The 21,238-nt window shown below is 32.8% G+C and overlaps 1 protein-coding gene and 1 pseudogene across 1 annotated transcript; one reads left to right on the top strand and one right to left on the bottom strand.

The window, feature by feature from the left end:
* Positions 1 to 7,793: 7,793 nt before the first annotated feature.
* Positions 7,794 to 14,032, top strand: LOC126691915 (uncharacterized; annotated as a pseudogene).
* A 2,071-nt stretch (positions 14,033 to 16,103) lies between these two features.
* LOC126691914 (ACT domain-containing protein ACR10) lies at positions 16,104 to 20,151 on the bottom strand. The gene is made up of 6 exons (XM_050387255.1): positions 19,670 to 20,151; positions 19,157 to 19,375; positions 18,647 to 18,752; positions 17,530 to 17,866; positions 16,854 to 17,138; positions 16,104 to 16,509 (listed from the first exon to the last, which is right to left on the bottom strand). Exons 1-6 carry the CDS (start codon positions 19,821 to 19,823, stop codon positions 16,372 to 16,374), a joined length of 1,239 nt encoding a protein of 412 aa, XP_050243212.1. The 5' UTR covers positions 19,824 to 20,151; the 3' UTR covers positions 16,104 to 16,371.
* Positions 20,152 to 21,238: the final 1,087 nt, after the last annotated feature.

The following is a 21,238-nucleotide window of genomic DNA, read 5'->3' as shown; positions in this document are numbered from 1 at the left end:
TTGTTTGTGTGATAGACTAAAATAATTATATAAAATTTAAAATTGATTATGAAATTATACTATTTCATGAATTTCTCCTGTTTCACTTCAATTTTTATTACGATTTGATAAAAAAGTCATTGTTTGAACGTGCAATATCTTGTGAAAAATCTACCAATTGGTTTCAGATATTAAAATTTTCGAAATGCCAAAAAATATTAAAGAATAAGAAGATTTACTGCCTAGAAAATTTTGAAACAAAATATGTATATATATATATATATGACTACACAATATATATATGAAATTATACTATTTCATGAATTTCTCCTGTTTCACTTCAATTTTTATTACGATTTGATAAAAAAGTCATTGTTTGAACGTGCAATATCTTGTGAAAAATCTACCAATTGGTTTCAGATATTAAAATTTTCGAAATGCCAAGAAATATTAAAGAATAAGAAGATTTACTGCCTAGAAAATTTTGAAACAAAATATGTATATATATATATATATATATATATATGACTACACAATAGAGAAATACAAGAGAAAAATATGTTATCTTTAAAAGAATATATAATTCATGGTATAACCGTTGAAATCTGCTAAACATGTTTAGATATTGCAATAACTAACGCAAAAATGTAGATATTAAAACTTTCAAAATGCCAACAAATAAAATTAAAGAATTGAATGATTCAGAGCATAAAAATTATTGAAACAATAGAAATACGTATAAATATAGCACCAGGACATAATGTTATGTATGAGTGTGGCATATGGTGATATATATTTAATTTTTTGTTGTTATCTAATATATAATAGCAAAAAACAAATTAACGCATAATCAAAAGATTTTGAAATAAACAAATTATATTCTATAACTTAGGGTTCAAGAAGTTTGGTTGTAGGGTTTTTAAAAAATTAGTTAACTTTGTTTTTGGGTTTATTGCAATAAAGCAGATACTTATCCTTTTATTGCAGATTTTTTTTTTTTAATAATCATCTTTGTGGCATATGGTGATATATATTTAATTTTTTGTTGTTAAACTCAGCTTAATCAAAAGATTTTGAAATAAACAAATTATATTCAAAAAATAATAATCTTTAGATTAAACTCTGCTTAAAATATCAGATTTTATCCAAAAAAAGAAAAAGAAAAAAAGAAGATAAGTATCGGGTTTTGGAGAGAAAAATAGTGTTTTTAATTTTATTTTTTATTTTTTAAATATTGTGTTATGCTGACGTGAAAAATTGTGGTGCCAGCAGAGGTTTTGGTTTTATATATATATATATATATATATAGATTAATTAATTTCCTACTTTACTCTATATTTATATATGGGAATAAAAATTAATGGAACCATAGAAAATCCAAGAAACCTAACAAAAGGAATGATATGTTTTTGTTAAAAGCTCAAAAGCCAGCATGTGAGTAAGTTGGGATAAGGAGATCAAATGACTTTCAAAATGTTCTTCTAAATATATTAACCATTAAAGAAATATTTTTGTAGAGGATGAAACAAACAACCTAGCCCAATCTAGATGAGAATGGGCTAGAATAGAGGCCCAGTATAACTAATTTGTAGAGGTGGATTGTCAAGGTCAACCCTCCAAGTCTTGGTAGCTTCGGTTTAGTAATTTAAAGAAAGAAAATTGGTTAATACAACAGTTTTAGTAGAGAATAATAACAAGGAAATAGAGATTCTTATTCAAGTTCTTCCTCAAGCTAGCTGAGGAGCAACAGTTCTTCGGATATACACTTTTTGATTTCATAGTTCTCAATTTCTCTCTCTCTATCTCTCTCTCTTCCCTTTCAGTTTTTTTTTATCCCCATTTCAAGAGGATCATCCTTTCTATACATAACTGCTTAGATTATATCTCAGCCCTCCACTTGGACCGTTGTTGATTCCTCTTTAGATACTTGTCCCATCACTGCTTTGCTGGTGGTGGTAAAGTAGGTTGCAAGTTGTGGAGGCACCATTCAAGGGTCATTCTGCCATTAAATGTGGAGATAATAGGTGTTTTATCTAGAAGTTTCCTCCTTCCCTTCCTTGTATGCCACTACTTCCTTCCTCGGCCTTCAACCTTATGGCCTTGGTGGTTTGTCTCTAGTCTCCCAAGGAGTATCTATTCCTCAGGCTCCTCGAGTAGGCTACCTTCCTCAGTTTCACTAATTAGACTATCCTGATTGTACTAGGCCTGATTTGATGAATAGTTGGGCCCAATTGCTTCTCTAGTTGATTCCATTTGACAATCCTCTTTCCCAGGCTTGCCCCTCCCACAATTTTCATACATCATTTAAAAGTCATATCTAAGAGTTTTTGGGCTAGCATTTTCATATAACCATGTATTTTCATACATAATAACAATGTTAATGCATTTTTAGAATTAGGTGTGTCCTTGTGCATAAAATTAAATTTGTATTTTGATTCATGCTATTTTATTGTGCTTTGAAGTAAAATTCATTGTGATGTTAATGTCAATCTAGATTTTCGTGATGAGTGGTGAATGTTAATTCCATAAATTTCCTTTTTATTATGTTTTGTAGATGCTTCTAATCAATTGTGTGGTTGATAAATAGACTATTCATATTGGCATCAATTGTCATAATTTTTAGCATCCTTTTGTCAAGGATTTAAAAATATATGAAATTTTAGCCTTACAAAATTCATTTTATAGCTAGAACTTTATAATTTATAAAGGCGCTCTCTTCAACTCAGAGAGAGAGAGAGAGAAATACTATGCTGATTTGACTTAAAAGAATATAATAATAATAGAGAAATACTATGCTGATACGACTTAAAAGAATATAATAATAATAAATGCTACACTTTGACATTTAGATATTACTAATCACAAACTCTATCGATGCATGGAAAATGTAATATGATTATTTTATAAGAATATAATGTAAAATTTGCATTTGAAATTATGTTCTATTTTTATAAGTTTTAAGTAATGAAACATATAATATATTTTGCATTCAACAATAATATATGTGTGTGTGAAAAAATTAATTTAATATAAATACTTAAATTACATTTTTTAAATATTTTTTATATAAATGGAGAAGATGTTATTAAAAGGATTTTTTTAATATACCATAATTGGTTAACTAATTTGAATATATATATATATATATATATGCATGTATGTATATGAAAAAATTAATTTAATAAAAAATTTTAAATTACATAAGTAAAATATTGTTTTATATAAATGGAGAAGATGCTATTAAAAGGATTTTTTTAACATATCATAATCAATTGACTAATTTGAACATATCCAAGAACATTAAAAAAAAGAAAAAAAGTATACCCCCAATTCCATGGAACATATGTAACATGTCATATTAAGTTTTAAATATTATATAAGTTTAGAATTGTGGTATTTTTTTTTCTTTCCAAATATAAGTATAATGTCTATATTATTGAAACTTGAATTTTAAATAATCTTGTAAATATTTATCATTTTTACTATTGTTTTAGGGTCGATATCTCCAATTTCTAATACATATTTTGTTTGTATTTCTTATTCCAAAACTAAATATTTTGGCCAAAATAGAATAAAATTTCATACTTTTCAACCTAATAGACTTAGCAGCTATATCTACTTGCTTTCCTATTAGCTACTGTAGACTTAGTCCGGACCATGTATAAGTCAATGGCCTACTTTTGTACTATCTCCTTTATTATCTAATGCTTGTTTATCCGGTATTTAAAAAAATTAATTTTTAGCCCAAAATTGGAAAAAAAAAAAAAACCTACAAAAAGAATTAATTTAAGGCTCAATTAGTCCAAAATGGTCCAAAAATAGACCTACGTGAACTGAATTAACCAAAGTAAATTGTTATAGACTAAAGTGGACCGAAGTTGACCGAATGGACCAAAGTAGATTGAAATAGAACTATTAGTCCAAAATAAACCTAAGTGAACTGAATTTACCAAAGTAGACTGAAATGGACCAAAGTGAATCACTTAGACCGAAATGAAACGAATGGACCCAAGTGGACCAAAATGGACCGAAATGGACTAAATTAACCAAAGTGGACCGAAATAGACCTATTAGTCCAAAATGGTCCAAAGTAGACCTAAGTGAACTGAATTGACCAAAGTGGACCGAAATAGACCAAAGTGAAGCACTATAGACCGAAGTGGACAAAATGGACCAAAATAGACCAAAATGGATTAAGTGGACTAAAATGGACTAAATTAACCAAAGTAGATCGACAAAATCCGAATTGGACCAAAGTTGACTGAAATACTTCGTTGATGTGGCTTAACAAAAGCATAGCAATAATAAATATTACATTTTAGCTCTTATATATATATATATATATATATGTGTGTGTGTGTGGTAAAAGGAGAGGCATTCACTTATCACAACTACAATTAGTATTCAACTTTTATTGTAGGGTATATAATATTTTGGTAACAATAACTAAATAATTGATTATTAAATAATTCACAATTCTCATATAATGTACCAAAGTTCTTACAATTTTAGATTGAAAGATTTTTTTTTTTTTTTTTTTGGGTATTTTGATAGGTTTTATTCACAGACTTATATGATTTTTTTGTTAAGTGACTCGTTGAGGATACAAATTGAAAAGATTTATAAAGTTCATATTCATAATTGAAAATTAGAAATATCCAATGTTTAATTTGAAACCACCCCAGACAATGAGGGGCTATTACAATTTATTTGATTCTCTAATCCACACACACACACACACACATATATATATATATAGGTAAAGCTAAAAGAAAATCCAATTAGATTTTAAATTGAATTTTAATTGTTGTCTAATTTTGCGTCACGTGTCCTATCTATATATATATTTTTAAAATTTTTAAGTTAGTTACTATTGTGCAAAAGACAAAAAGTCTAATAAAAATAAACCCAATAAAAAAGAGTAAACTCGTGTGTATATCCATAAAATAAAATAATAAAAAGAAAAAAAAGAGTAAAACTCATTTATATATCTATGACTTAAACAAGGTATAATTTGAATCCATATATGTGTAATTGTGTTGTTTTTAATTGTACCGTGCATATGTACGAATTATACACTAGTAAAGGATAGTTACATACAGGGACGGAGTTAGAATTTAGAGTTAGGGGGAGGCAGCTTTGCTGTTGGTGGTATGTAGTGACTTCGGCCTCCAGCTTTGCTATTGGTGGTGTGCAATGACTTCGGCCTCCAACTTTGCTGTTACTTAGTCGCTTAACTACTAGTTGTTTAAAAATTTTTAAAGGGTTAGATTGTTTCTTTTAGGTAAAATTGGTTGATTAGGCTTAATTTTTTTTTCTTTAGTTTTACTATTGGTAATTTTTGTTGCTTGTATATTTCTTTATTGGATTTTAGACTTATAAATTTTTTAATGGTCTTTAAAATGAGAAAAATGTTTGAGCTATAAACTTTTTTACAAATTGCTGATAATGTAAGTAATGAGCCTAAATGTGAACTAATAAGAATTTGCTATCTTAACCGTTTGTAAAAAATCAATAATATTTTTAAGGAGGTAAAAGTGTAATTTTATAAAACAAAATTGCTAATGTACGACACCGGGCCTACAGAGCCATTTGGGCCTTAGACCCAAGTTGAACAGCATGTCCCGCGGTTCCTAAATGCCTATGTCAGAGAAACTGGGCTTAAGGCCCACTAGGGCCATGGGAGCAAATCCCGCAGTATCATGCCTGGCCCAAAACCTGTTGGGTCGATCATTGAAATATGTACTTTTCAGTTCGTGGTCAGGAAGTTGCCCGACGCGTCCCATCTCCTATGCGCATGAGTGCTCGGGAAAGCCCTATCCTAGATGCTCAACAACTCCTTGGCAAATTCCGCCGCCGAACATCACCCCTTCCTTGAGGTAGGAACTAGTTCTAATGCCACTCACACCACACTTCCAACTAAACATCCATTTAGCGATAACAATATTAGACCTTCATTCCCACTGGCCTTGAGAGTAATCATGATTTTCCCACTAATTTTGAACTATAAATAGATGAGGCTAAGGAAAGAAAAAGGGGGGTTGAAGGTCTGAAAAGAGAGTCTCGAATCTAGATTAATAGCTACAAAGAGCAAAAGGAAAGCAATCCAGAGATTGTAGAAATATTACTGGGTCTCTAAGTTAGAATCACCCAGAGTAAAAAATCTAAAGCCCACATTATAAGTATATTGTGAGCCCAAAGGTGAGACTAGTCTATTAAGCTCGTTTAAGGTGCGCACAGCTAAAATTAGTACCCATATATAATAATTTTTAAAAAAAAATGGGGGGGGGGGGGGCATTGTACCCCCAAGTCCAACCATGGCTCCATCCATGGTTACATAGCACAAGAAAAGTATAGTCACTTGACACAAACAAAAATTTTAGGTCCAAATTATTTATTTATATATTATATGATTTGATGTTTTGATTAGACTAAGATCAATCATTTTATTTGAATCAAACAAATGGTAGACGTTGTGACAATGAATTTAATTAAACTCCGCTTGTGTGTGGGCTAAGTATTATATATTTTGTTCACAGTCTGTCCCAAGCTTAGGAGAATGGGAAGGGTAGAGATATGTTACCAGTTGCGTAAAATTTAATTACTCATACTAATTTATTGTAGATTCATAACTGATTCAAAAAATTCGAGAAGAAGGCTTTGTTGTTGTTAACAATGTATTTAACCTAACTTAATCTAACATCGAAATGTTTGGGTAAATGTCTGGGCTATAGGTACCTGATCAACGAACTTTTACACACTTCAGATGTCGCTTATTGCTGTTCTTTGACCCCTTTGTTCCTGTATGAAGAGCTTGTGACGCTTTGAATTTTGCACACTGCCATTTAACTAGTTACTGCGCTTCTGGGGCCTCTAATGAACTAGGGTAGCTCTTCCTGGAAGCAATGTGGGATTTTTCTTTTTTCTTTTTTTATGGCTAAAATTTCTTTTACTAACCATTCCTCTGAAAACAGAGAAAGAAAAATCACCATGAATCAAATAGAATGATGACTTAAGATCCCAAAAACAATCAATCAAACAGTTTCAACCATCTGAGAATCATAACCAAATGGCTTCAAATATAATAGCTTCAAAGGAATCATCTAATGTGGAGTTATGAAAATCACGTCTACAATGTCAATAATCCATCCTTATCCAGTTATCCTTGGCAACATGAATGCCATCCATTATAATATATATATACACTTTTTTTTTTTTTTTTGAGCTCACAAAGCTTATGGATTATGTAATATAGCCAGCTGAACGTTAATTAAACCCTTGGACAGCCACACTATGATTTTTTTTTTTCTAGGGTGGTTCTTAAGAAGGATATATTACACAATCTAATAAAAAGATAAATTCATATATTGACACCAACAACAACCAAAAAACACACAAATTCATATCTGAACGTAGATTTTCTAAATTAAAGTCAACACGAATTCACTTAAAAGATGAAGATGAATCTTGCACAAGAGATGAATCTTGGACAAATGATTTTCTTATCAAATATTTGTCCATAATAACTAACAAAAGAATAAACAATAAACTATAATATCATTTAAAATATTAATAAAATTATTAATTATTTTTATTTAATTGTTTCATTATTTTTCTTTAATGAACACTAGCACTCTAGCACACCCTCCACTAGTTTGCTTTGCAGAATGTAAATACTAAAAATACAGTGCATCATCCACCCGGTTTAACCCACTAACTAACATATATATTTTTAATGTCTTGTTCTGGGTGTTGCTTAGACCACTACCTCAATCCAATGCCACGGCCCCACCCCACTCAAGAGACAATGGCCAGAGAGAACTAGAGGAGAGCCTAACAAGTCTTAAGTTAGAGCAGAGAAAAAGAGAGACTACAAAAGACAAAAAAAAAATAGTCAAGAGGTCCAAGTCTAAGTCAATACACTGCATTATCAAAAAATAGTCACAAGCCATACAATGAGATAGAGAAACAGAGAGAGAGAATGCTGCTCTCAGTCAGCACAAATTGTATCTTTTACCCGGCATATATGCCGGTACACCATATACTAGCTCGTCAGTCAGAGGTTTTGCAGCAAAGATGAGATAGTGAAAAAGAGAGAGAACTGAAATACCTTGGTATCTTGCCGTCGACTGCTCTAGGTGTGGCCGTTGGTTGAGTCGCTTCTGTTGAGGACCTGAGGTTCTTATATCCTTGAGGTTAGGAATTTTTTTGGTTTAAAATTTGATTTGGTATTTAGTTAATTAGTTTATAGAAAATGGTTAAATAACTCATTTTCAGATTTTTATACATTTTTTTTACTCGCACGTACTTCAAAAAATTATAAACAACATTACTCAAATTTTTCTATCAAATTGCCCTTAATTATTATTATTATTATTATTATTTGTTGATTTAAAAATATGCTTGAGTAGTGCGTGAGGTCCGGATTGATCTTAGGCTTTTATTTTATTTTATTTTTTTCTTGAGTTCTTTTTGGTCTTGCTATAATTGTTACCTTTTCTTTTCTCTTCTTTTTCAGATTTTAGTTCATATTTTTTGGGCTTCCTTTTCCTTTTTGCTTGAAAGGCCCAATATATGGTTTAAGTAGACCAAAATTATGGATCAAAGTATAATTTAACTGGGCATAAAAAAAACTGAGGTTGGTCACCAATTTGTTTTTTTAAGGACAAACAAATATAAAATTTTAAATTATTATATATAAAACAAAAAAAATATCCAGGTCCGGGTGGTCCTGGCCTCAACGTGCCACCGCCCCTGGACGGCCAAGATCAGTATTATATTAAAAGTTACATGTGAAAAAAAAATGAAGGCAGACAAGCAAGCTTAAATTGAAATTTCAGAGTATAGTACTGCCGGCTAAATTCTATAAGGGAAATTTTGACAATCACCAGTGTAGAAAAGACAAAAAAAAAAAAAATTTGTCGAAAAAGTCAAAAAAATTTTGAATAGTATATGTAAAATTGAAAAAATGACATAAATGGTAAAAAATGACAAAAATTGTGTCAAAAAAAGTAAAAAAAATTTGTGGACCGCATGGTGCCCGTTAACACAACCCATTTTATAATTTACATCTATAAAAGCTACTTGATTCAAATTCCAAAGTTTCTTGGATATATGTTTGTCTCTCCCGAGTCCAGACTTAGAAGACTATGATTTTGAAATTAAAGTCAATCATTCCAAGCTAGTAATTAACTTGGTTTATATTTTTAGACACTCAACATGATAACATAGACAATTAGACATCAAATATTGAATAAAACATCCTAGTCTAAGCTTATAAGTATGGGAATGAAATTTTGACGACTTAGAAAAGTACAAAAGTAAATGCCAATGATCACCATAGTATTTCAAAGATGCTTGGTCCAGCCTCTTTTTTTTTTTTTTAACTATATATATATATATATATATTCTTTTCTTATACATTAATGAGTACGAAATGTTCTACTAAACTTTGGATAGAGAATGCTCTCTTTGCTAGCAACATTTGAATCTGTTGACCACTTTCCTGTCTTTCTCAACTTTGATTTTTCCGTGTCATATTATTCACTAATTTGTCTTTGCCTATATATTTTGGACTCCATGTCCCACCCTCTCCCAATTAATGCCGGCCTGTTATTCTCTTCCTAACTTGTCTCTCTATCTCTTAGGCTTCAAGATTTGACATCTATTGCTCTCACTGCTAACTTATTAAGGAACTTTAGCACACAGAGAGAGAGAATTATAACATCATGGAGGATGCTAGGAGGGTTGAAGAAGGGTTTGGCCATGCACCACTTGAGAAGAAAGATCATAATGAGGCTTATTTCAGTGAAAAACTAGATGGAACTGATAGTGGGGATCGCATCGAGAATGAGAAAGACGATAGAAGGGCAGTGCTCAATCAGCCAACTGAACAAAACGTGGAAGAACAACCGCTGGTTAAGCCAAAAAGCAAGAGGGTTGCAACCTTGGACGCATTCAGAGGCCTTACCATAGTGGTTAGATTACACATATATATATATATATATATATGTACACACACATACTATAGGACAATGAGTTCCACAACTTTTTTAACAACTATTAACATGATCTGTTATGATTCGTTTCTAATAAAAGTGGTAGTAATGCACCATTCCCATGATCATGTTAACTGTTAGTAAAAAAGTAATGTAACAATACTTATTGGACTACCAACTGGGTTGGTAGTCCAGTGGTAAAGAACTAGGGCCAACACAACTTCAGTTGTGAGTTTGAGTCTCTATTATGTTTTAGCAAACTCATTGGTACTCCTTATACCCCTTATTTTGCATACACAGCAGGGATTTAGTTCGGAAATGGTTAGGGTGCTACTATGGTAACATCCAAATAGAGACATTACACCGGTTGCCCCCTAACCCGTTTTTATTTCCCCAAAAAAAAAAAAAAACTTGTAGGACTAGATAATATTGCAACTTGCACCAAGATATTGTAACTAGCAAGTTTGTTGTAGCATTGATAAAAAGTTATAATTACTCAACCACGTGTTTATCTATTGAAATATAATAACCATGCAAAACAGCTCAGAAGGTGATTTTATTTTTTAGGCACCATGGAAAAGTAAAGGTTTTGTTGTGCTTTCTCTAACCAATATTTGGGACATGTGTGTAGTTGATGATATTAGTAGATGATGCTGGGGGAGCCTATGCCCGTATTGATCACTCACCATGGAATGGTTGCACTTTGGCGGACTTTGTGATGCCCTTTTTTCTCTTCATTGTAGGGGTCGCTATCGCCCTCGCTCTCAAGGTACTACTTTCCCATGTCTCTGTTCTTTTTTATTTGTTATTTTTATCTTTTTGGTTCTTGGTCTGATCCATTTTGCTTCAACTCGATTGTATTATTAATATCAAAAAATTTGTGCTGCATATAGGAGTTTCAAAAGAAAAAGTTGCCCCAGAAGGCTTAAAATGATCAAATTTTTAGTGCAGGATGTTAATTTAAATAACCTTTGTTAATTCAAAATGTTTAATATTTTAGTGAATACCTCTCTGCCATAAAGAAGATCGTTTACTTCGGTACTTATAATATTTTACTTATAATCTTGATCTTGATATGCAGAAAGTACCAAATATCAAGCATGCAATTAAGAAGATCGTTATTAGGACATTGAAGCTTCTTTTTTGGGGAATTATTTTGCAAGGTAATTTATAATGCCATTCAACATTCTTCCATTAAAGACCCAAAAAAAAAAAAAAAAGGTAATAAGATAGTAAGACTATACTGTATTACAATTGCGTGAATTCTTTGTGGCTGTACTGTTTTATTGTATATAGGAGGATACTCTCACGCACCTAATGAGCTGGTTTATGGAGTTGACATAAAGCACCAAATCCGATGGTGTGGCATCCTCCTGCAGGTCTTTCCTTGAGTCCTTGCCTTCTCTATATGCTCCAAAAACGATAGCATACAAAATACAAACCTAATGTTTATGAATAAAGAGTGATACAATGCATGTATGGTGCTTTGAATCCTAATCACATGAAATATAAAATTACATTGAAAATGTCTTGTGCGGCTAATTACTATTTTCCTGTGTTTGCTGGCAGAGAATAGCTCTGGTATACTTTGTTGTAGCCTTAATAGAGACCCTGACAACCAAGCTCAGACCAACGGTCCTGGACTTTGGACACATCTCCATTTTTACTGCATATCAATGGCAATGGTAAGAGACAAGGTCTATTAAACAACACCGTTCATGTCCTATTGAAGGCTCTAAATTCCAATTTCAGTCTAAGCTGCAGCTTTTTGTCTTATTTTTGCTAAGTAATCTAATCTGTAGCTGGCTTAAATCCAAATACCGGGTTTATTGCAATAATTTTCTTTGACCAGACCTTGCTAACAGTTTTAATTATTGGTACATCCATGATCTAGGATTGGAGGGTTCGTTGCCTTCCTCGTTTACATTATCACAACATATGCACTATACATTCCAGATTGGAGTTTCGTGTTACAAAACCCTAATGGAACAGCAAAGAGATACACAGTAGGTGGCAGATACATATATATTTGACTGCATTGAGTTATTCAGTTGTTGTTGCCCTTAAAATTTTCTTTTTAAAGAAACTGACAAATTTTGGCCTGATTGGAGGTACAATGTGGGATGAGAGGACACTTAGGACCTGCATGTAATGCTGTTGGATATGTGGATCGACAAGTCTGGGGCATTGAACATCTCTATTCACAGCCTGTTTGGATACGCCTGAAGGTTAGTACTTACTACGAACGAAGTAAGAAGAATTTACTTAAAAACTGGCTTAATTGCATGCATTTGTTGCGCCTATCAATCTTTCTTGCAAAACTTGTAGGCTTGCACATTTAGTTCTCCATATCAGGGTCCATTACGTGAAGATGCTCCAACTTGGTGCCAAGCTCCATTTGAACCTGAAGGCTTGTTAAGGTTGGTTGATTTGTCATCACGAAATTAATACAGTAAGTCTAGTTATATAAAAATTTTCTCAATCTTTTTCAAAAGTGGAAGACGTGGCATGTTGTGATTAGTACTAAAATGTGATATAAGTGATGAAACTTCGTAAAAGTGATATTACTCCAATCACAATTTATCATTTCAATAGTGGTAAAAAAATCGTGAAAATTATTGTATCTCAAAACATTACTGAAATGAAAAACTATTATTTCAGCTAGACATGCATGGAAAATCACTACATTGATTGGTTTCTATTTTCCCCTAGTTGAATTTCAGCTATCCTCTCTGGGACCATTGGCATCCATTATGGGCACGTTTTGATTCATTTTAAGGTTATTAAACTTTAAACTTACACATAACTGTACTCTTAAGTTAAATTTGAAGTTCATGAAGGTGGACTTTTATGCAGAGTCACTCTGAAAGGCTTAAGCAATGGGTCTCAATGGGATTCGGCTTGCTAATCATAGCCATCATTCTTCATTTTACAAATGGTGAGCTTTCTTCACCAGTTCACCTTGTGCCTTATTTTTAAGATATGCATGCGACTCAAAATATTGAATCTTAGTATAAAGCAAGATAAGTTTAGGACTCATTTTCCAATTTCCATTGGCTATGCAGCGATTCCTATCAACAAGCAACTCTACAGCATAAGCTACGTTTGTTTCACGGCAGGTGCTGCTGGTATTGTCTTCTCTGGGTTCTATATACTGGTAAAAATAAGAGCTTAATCTTTCCTAGCAAAACTTAGTTATAATTCTTTGAGTGTTGTACCTTATGTTCTTCAATGGAATTTGCCCGCATGGTTGTATTGATTAATGCAGCAAAAATAATGTTGCATTTTTTAAGGACAATTAAATTTAATTATGTGGTTTATTGGCAATGAAGCCACATGATTAAATTTAATTAAAGAAATTGTTAAAGGTACTGTAACTAAGAAATTGTTACCATTTGTCTTTTTAACTTTCTGTGTTGTCGTCATTTTTTCATGAATGAACAGATTGATATATGGGGACTTCGAACACCATTTTTGTTCCTAGAATGGATAGGAATGAATGCAATGCTGGTGTTTGTGATGGCAGCTCAAGGTATCTTTGCAGCGTTTGTAAATGGATGGTTTTATGAAAGTCAAGATAAAACACTAGTAAGTAATATTCAATCCATATATGGTTAAGTCATATTGAATTTGGTTCTTGTGACAATCCTAATTTCTTAGATTGTATTTTGACTTCATTGGGCATTCAAATTTGTTAATAGGTGTATTGGATCCAGAAGCATGTTTTTAATGATATTTGGCACACTGAGAAGGTAGGGACACTCTTATATGTGATGTTTGCAGAAATCACATTTTGGAGTGTACTTGCGGGCATCTTGCACAAATTGGGAATATACTGGAAGCTGTAACCAGCGAAAATTGCAACAAGATTAATGGATGACTGACAATTTGATATACAATGCAACATTCAGATGTAGTTTGTACCTTTGTTGTTGTTGTTGTTTTTTTTTCTTTTAAAAAAAAAAAAAAAGAGTTTGTACCTTAGTTATTCATGGGCTCTATTACTTTTTTTTGTTTGCTATATTGAATGTGAAAATGCTATCAGATTTGTCTAACTTTCAGTATTGCTTTAAAAATCCCTGGCTAACTATGTTCAGTGATGTTCCATTTGGTCGCCAAAAAGATGCTCAAAAATTTGAAACTTTAGATTTTGTCACCAATAATCATCTATATCTATATAATATTTAAAAACTAAAGTGTAATATTTATTGTTATTAGACTCCTTTGACTCACACCAACATAGCATTTTGATCCACTTTAGTCCATTCCGGTCTACTGTAGTCCACTTTTGTCTATTTCGGTCCATTTGATCTATTTTAGTCTATTGGGTCCATTTGATCCATCTTGATATATTTGGTCTATTCGGTCTTCTTTAGTCCATTTTGATCTATTTGGTCTACTTCGGTCTATTCAGTCTAATTCGGTTCATTTGGTCCGTTTGGGTCCATTGGTTCTATTCAGTCCAATTCTAACATTTTTTGAAAAAACTTTCAACCACACATTACATTTTTTACAAAATTTCTCACCTTATATAACAATTTAATGTAAAATGCATTATGTTTCTTTAAAAAGTTTACAAAATTTTAAATACTTTCAAATAACAAATATAGATAGCTTAATTTTAAAAATGTAATCTATTGTATCAATTATAATTTGTTAGAAAATAATTAGATCATTTTAAGAAGGGTTTGAGACTAACACTTATAAGTCTCATCTACTATTTTCATTTTTTACTTAACCAAAAAAACAAATCATCACTTTGTCCACATCGAGTGGGTCTATTACTAGTAATTATAAATTATGTTTCACTCTGCCAAATATAATTGTATATAAACTAATACAAAAGGGTGGCTCTTTTTTTATGGTTAATAGTCAATTATGTGCATAAGTTACATAAACAAGTATTGCCAATTGACAATAAATCCAGAGTTTAAAGGCTCTAATACCCTAAACAAATTAGAGGGATAATTTATGGTTATATCTATAGACCTAACCTCTGCTAACTTGAGTAGCAATATGGAATATTCAAATATGTATGAGGCACAGAGGCAGTACAATCATTGCAATCAGTACGATGATACAAGACTCCTTTGGTTAAGATTAGAAAATGAGAAATGACAATAAATGCAAAGAGACTAAATACAAGTATTACTACTGCCATAACTTTCCTAACAAGATATTTCATAATTTACTGATGACCATGCGATATTATTTACTATTAACAACTTGTCACTTTAAAAACACTTCATCAATTAAGAAAAAATTTGTGTGAACTTCATTAGACTTGACGAGCCGTTTAAACCGAACCGATGCGCCGCTGACGTGACATGATATTTCTACAAGGGGGTATCAAATCTTGTTCCAAATAAGATGCGAAAGAATAACCAAGATGGTGAGCACATACATTCCCCTCTACTAGTATGACAGTCGCTTGGTGTGGAGACGTGGACATGAGGAAAGTCGCTAGAGAGATTAGGGCTTTAGGACAGTCCAAAAAAGTTGATTCATACGTGTAAAGGAAAGAATATCTTTAAAAGGGATCGAGAATCATGAGACTTGGTCCAAGATACCGCTGTATTTGAATAAATCCTACCCACAAAAGTCTTTTGGAGTTGGTGCGGAAATGTGGGAAATCAAGCTCCGCAACATTGATTCCAAGAGCTGTCAATTTTGACATTTCAATAGAAGAAGAGGAGCAACTGCATGTGTAGGTGTTGAAATACTAGGTTTTATGGGCAAGGTCCGAGGATAGAGAGATATGGATGTAAAGTGGAAAGTAGGAGTGTATCAGTAAAACTCCTAGGAAAGTACAAGTAGACAAAACCATTGTATAAACATATATTCAACATCAAAATGAATGCCAAGACTCTCAGCTATTCAAAAGGTCCACTAGAAGTTTCTGCATAAATGATTTAAATAGCAATATACAGAAGACGTAATTGATATCTAAAAACATGCAGGACAACTCTTTTTACTTGCTCTATACCTCAATATAGACATAGTATTTAACCTCCCTCCTTCCTTTGGCCACACCTAATGTTGTTCAATCATAGAACCTGAATCTTTTTCTAGAACCCCAAACAGTGTATGGCACAGAGTACTGTTGGACAGCAAGATGGATCCAAATTAATCCACAAATGAGCATTATCCGCACATGCTTCAACTTTCATTAGAACGTGAATGAAATAGCACCATATCTACTACCACTTTACATAACATTAAAGTATACAATGCTATGAGAACTTTGTTCTCCTATCTTCTCAGTACTTTACCTTCTCATTTTTGTACACTAGAGACAGTATGACGAAAGCTGTAGTCATACAATAATAGGGACAATTAACCTGTACAGGAAGCCCGTGGAAATTTTAGACTGAATGGTATAATGCAACAGTTATCACTCCCAACCCATCAACCTCTTCCAAACCCCTCTCTCAATCTCGTTCCTAGGAACAGACAAGCCATCCCCTTCATCAAGCAGGACTCTGTAAACTTCCCATTCCCGATCTCCAATAATGTGCCTCCCAATTTCAGCCTGAAAAAACAATTTCATATTAAATTAGCCATTTGTTAAACACATTAAGGAAAAATAATATAAAAAAATAAATAAATCTAACCACATTTAACAAAACTATGTTTGTAAACAAGTATCAGATAATGAATCATAAATTCCTTTAGATCACACATCAACCACATTACATAGGATGCAACCCAAAATTTTATTAATTGCAACCAGCAAATAAATTCCCCAAAAGTAAGTTAAAGACCATTTCAGAGTTGAAACATCCTTAATGCCCTTGGGGCATGCGGGAGACCTAAACATTTGTAAGCAGAGTCTATGTTGATTTGAATTATTATAGTAAGGAGGAGAGGAATTACCAAAAAGATGCAAGTATTAAGCATCTTGAGAGCAAGGGTGATGTCATAGAAAACAAGAGGTCGACCCTTGCCAGATAACTCCACTGGGTTTGCAACTAGCAGCTCTGTATCGGGACCTCGACTGACAACAGCTACTCTGAGAGGATGATATAGTTCCATCCGCAGACGAGATGACAATGCATTTTGCTTGCTAGGGTCAACTATCTTCTTCCCATCTGTTTGCACAATGAACAAGTCGATCTCACACTTTCCTCTTTGTTTTATAGAGAAGCGCCCATAAGAAATCTGCTTACGTGATAAGAGATAAGTATTAATATTACAGAACTGGCAATGGTAGTAGAGTACAAGAATGGTTTACAAATATTAGTTTTACAGATTTGATCAGTTAAAAATTCCATCAACACTTGTTATGGAAACATGACAGCCAACCATTGCCAGCTATGAATTATAAAAAAAAAAAGGTATTCATCAACCAACATCTCAGCACAGAGAAGAATTCCATCCAATTACCAGACCAGTGGTAAGGCAATTTTATTATGGTTGTCCTTAGAGGCCTAACCATCCAAGTTGGTGGGTGTTTCAAATAACTGATTCACAATTCAAATCTACCAAAGAAGAATGGTCAAAATTTATAAGCTATTATGGACTTCACATATTATATTTTTAATTTATTTACCTGAATATTGTAATCCTTTAGAGTTCTCATTATGTCATAAAGAAGACCTTTGTGATCATGACAAATGATTTGGACAAGCGTGTGAGCAGGACTCAACGTGTTATCCATTGTGATGGAAATACTTTCAGAGGTTTTAATTCCACTGGGGAGTTCGTCAGGCATTTCCAAGTTAAACATGTCTTCTGTGATTGCAGATGGAAGAAATGAAGACGTCTGTGAACAAGCAGTAATTTCAGGAACAACCATTTCAATATCACAACTAATAACAGCATCCCCCAGAACATCATTTAAGCGACCACATGTGTCCTCCTGCCTCTTCTTTGTGTGTAGAAGCTCCCTGGAAAAAGACACGAGATTGCAAAGTAAAATTACTTTTGGAACAAGATAAAAGAAGAAAAAGGAGAAATTGTCTTATTCAAAGAAAAAATCTTTTATTTTTGTTTCAAAGTGGACTTGGAATATTCCTATCAAATCCTGTCATATCTGTTTACTAATTGCCCTAGCACTCATACCAAGAGTACCATCATCAAAATTTTAGACTCTGGGAGAAGATGTGCTTCTTTGGATAAATTTTGTTCTGCAACCGTTTCCTCCTCAGTCCACCAAAAAGCGACCACCCACAACACCCCCCCCCCCCCCCCCCCCCAACAAAAAAAAAGGGAAAGAAACTATAAATAACACTTTAAATTCTATGATTCTCAAAATCTGATTAAATGTCAAATCTTCATTAACCACAATTTGAATTCCATTATGATAGTAGCAAAACTTTATAAGCATTCTGCCCTCATAACATGCACTTCGCAAGGAAACAGCCTGACAGGGGAGGATCCTAATTAAAGTTGCACTGCCCAATTCTGCAGGTAGTTAAATTATTTAAACTTTATGAGTCCGCCAGCATTTACCAAGTACCATTTTAAACTCCACTTAAATGAGATGATTATCAAACTGATACTTAGATATTATCACAATAATAGACGAGATTTGATTCATTTCAAAGTATCAAATAAATATCACTTAGTGACTTTAACAGTAAAATTGCAATAAAAGTTACATGGTAGAAGGCTAGAAATTACAAAATATGAATATCTCAGGAGAATATATCAAGAATATTTCTAACCTTGTGTCTGTGATGAAAAAGAGGTCCATCACTCTCCCATCCGGGGTGGTGGATACCTTCACTTTCTTTATAATAAGCTCAAGCTCACAAAGAACCGCCGTCACATCTGTCCAAAAAGAAACATAAACATCAAAATCAATTACAAAATAACAATGACACTTTTTCTGACTCCAAAACAGAAAACTTGGAATCTCACAAAAAAATCGGGGCCAAATTGGCCAATTGCAAGTTCGCTTTGCTTTTTTCGTATCTCAACAATGCTCGATAGAAGAAGATAATAAAGTCCGACTAAATAGAAACCACAAGATGATCCCTTTTATGAAAACGATAGCATCCAAGTTTCAAAAAAATCTTAAGTATGCATTGAATATCCTTGTAAATATAACAAGTCATTCACTGAGAAAAATTGTTAAAAGTATCAAATCAGTACCAGCTAGACATACTAACAAACATGCATATACCAAATCAAGTATTGAATTAATCACAAACTGCAGGCCACAAAAATTTTACCATGTAAAAGCCCTTTTCGATCATAACAACAGAACTTTAGAAGGAACACATCTGGAGGCCTTGGTGGCTGCAATTCAGAGCGGTAAAAGGAAATCCCAGAAGCTGAAGAACAAGAAGGACAAACCCCCACAAGCCTCTTCTTCAACAAACTCCACCTCGTTGTTGATTTTCCCTCCACCCAGAACACTAAGTAGCACCACTTCCCATCCGTAGATACATCTTCACAGACACAATCAACAAATATATGGATCAAATTTTCAACTAGCCATTACTTATTTCACAAAATTAAAGCAAAAGCTCAAACACCCACTTCCTGTTTCACAACCCAAAATAAAAATTAAAAAATATATCATTAAAAAACAAAACTTTATGAAGTTTTCTCTTGAGACATCTAGTACTATGGTCTATGGGGTTCAAACAACGGAAAAAAAAAAGTTTACAGTTTTTAAAGTTTTCCTGTACTTTCTAAGCAACCAAACAGATCAAAAGCTAAAAAGACTATTTGGGTGGTACCTCCTCTAACAATGCTCAAACCAAAGAAGAGAATGATGCGACACAGGTCGCAGCCTAATCCGGTCTTGTCAGGGCAATTCACAGTAATCAAGCTTGCTTCCCCTTCTCTCTCTGCAGGCCTGATTATCACTACATCGTCGTGTAATATACCCATATCTTCTTCTTCCTCTTCTTCTTCTTGATGTTCAATCTCTGAATGGAACTGAACTATTTTCTTTCTTCTTCTTCTGCTTTTTTTTTTTTTTTTGAGTAATAATAATCTACGCTCTCCTAGAGTAGTTGTTGTACTACTCTATTGTGTTCAACAGAGACGTAGTACGGTTTAAGACTCATAAAAAGCAGAGCATCAGAAATGTGTAATTAGGCTTCTCTCACTTTTTTCGCTTCTGCTTCACTTGTACTGTTTGATGTTGTTGTTGTTGTTGTTGTTTCCTTGTCTTTTTTATTTTTTGGTCCACTCGCTCGCTGGTTCTACACTTTTACTGTTTGATGATTCATGTTTGCGAGGATTGTTTAAGATTGTCTTAGATACTTACGAGATTTTGGTGTGAAATGAAATAATGGGAAATTGAAATGATGGACCACTCGGGATATGCGGTCGCCATTGTGTGAGATTTTGTTTTTGACATAATTTGTTTTTTCTTTACTTCATAGTGCCATTCTGCCATTTGAGCGGTTGAGAATCAAATAGCGCTCATTCTCAAAAAAATAAAAAAAATAGAGCAATTTTTTTTTTTTTTTTTTTTGACACAAATCACCATCGTGGCGAGCTGTAAGGTGAAGTTGTAGATCTATATAGATCTATTACCTTTTTTTTTTTTTTTTATTATTGCTTATAACTCATCAACGTGGCAATTTATGGTTAAATATCTAAAAGTTGTTGTCACTAAACTAATTGGTTGAGAATTCATGAGACAGCTCATATTATTATTATTATTAGAAACAAAAGTTGTGTGATTCCATAAACCATAATTAATGCATTAGATGAGGTGTCTTTTTCTTTTTCATATTTTGAACGTGCTTACACCAACATTTGTAATTTATACTTTATAGTGACATTTAAAAAAAAAAAAAAAAAAACTTAGTATATTACTAATAATTTTGAGATTTTTTTTTTTTTTGAGATAAACAGCAATCAGTTTTTGATATATGTGAGAATTGAACTTTAGATATCTTATTCAACCATCAGAAATTTTACTAGTTGAGCTAACTAAATTCCACAATAATTCTGAGATTTTGTTTAAAGAAGGTTTTTGGTTTTTGTCAAAGCAATTTTTTTTGTTTTTATGAAATGTTAAACATGGTTTTAGAGTTTTTTATAACATGAGTAGAAAATTTGATAGTTGGGGACCTTAAGATAGGGCAGCATCGGAAAATTATTAGGTACTCTCGGAGTACTATAAATGCGTAGTCTCACCTCTCATATAAATGATGAGTCCTACCATAAATTTAATTAGTGGAACCTACCATTCATGTAAAAGGAGGGAGGACGCATTTATGGTATTCTGGAAGTACACAATAATTTCTCAGGCAGTACCAGGGGCAAAGGGAGGCGGCCATGGCCCCTTG

The sequence above is a fragment of the Quercus robur genome, chromosome 7 (genome assembly GCF_932294415.1).
Source record: "Quercus robur chromosome 7, dhQueRobu3.1, whole genome shotgun sequence".
Lineage (NCBI taxonomy): Eukaryota > Viridiplantae > Streptophyta > Magnoliopsida > Fagales > Fagaceae > Quercus > Quercus robur.
This window is presented reverse-complemented; position numbering and strand designations above follow the sequence as displayed.

What these genes read in the sequence shown, in the direction of transcription:
- LOC126691914 (XM_050387255.1), bottom strand. Translation starts at nt 19,823, where the DNA reads ATGGGTATATTACACGACGATGTAGTGATAATCAGGCCTGCAGAGAGA. An exon ending in TAAAGGATTACAATATTCAG is followed by an intron (nt 17,139 to 17,529) that starts GTAAATAAATTA and finishes TCACGTAAGCAG; the next exon opens with ATTTCTTATGGGCGCTTCTC. An exon ending in TTAATACTTGCATCTTTTTG is followed by an intron (nt 16,510 to 16,853) that starts GTAATTCCTCTC and finishes TTGTTTTTTCAG; the next exon opens with GCTGAAATTGGGAGGCACAT.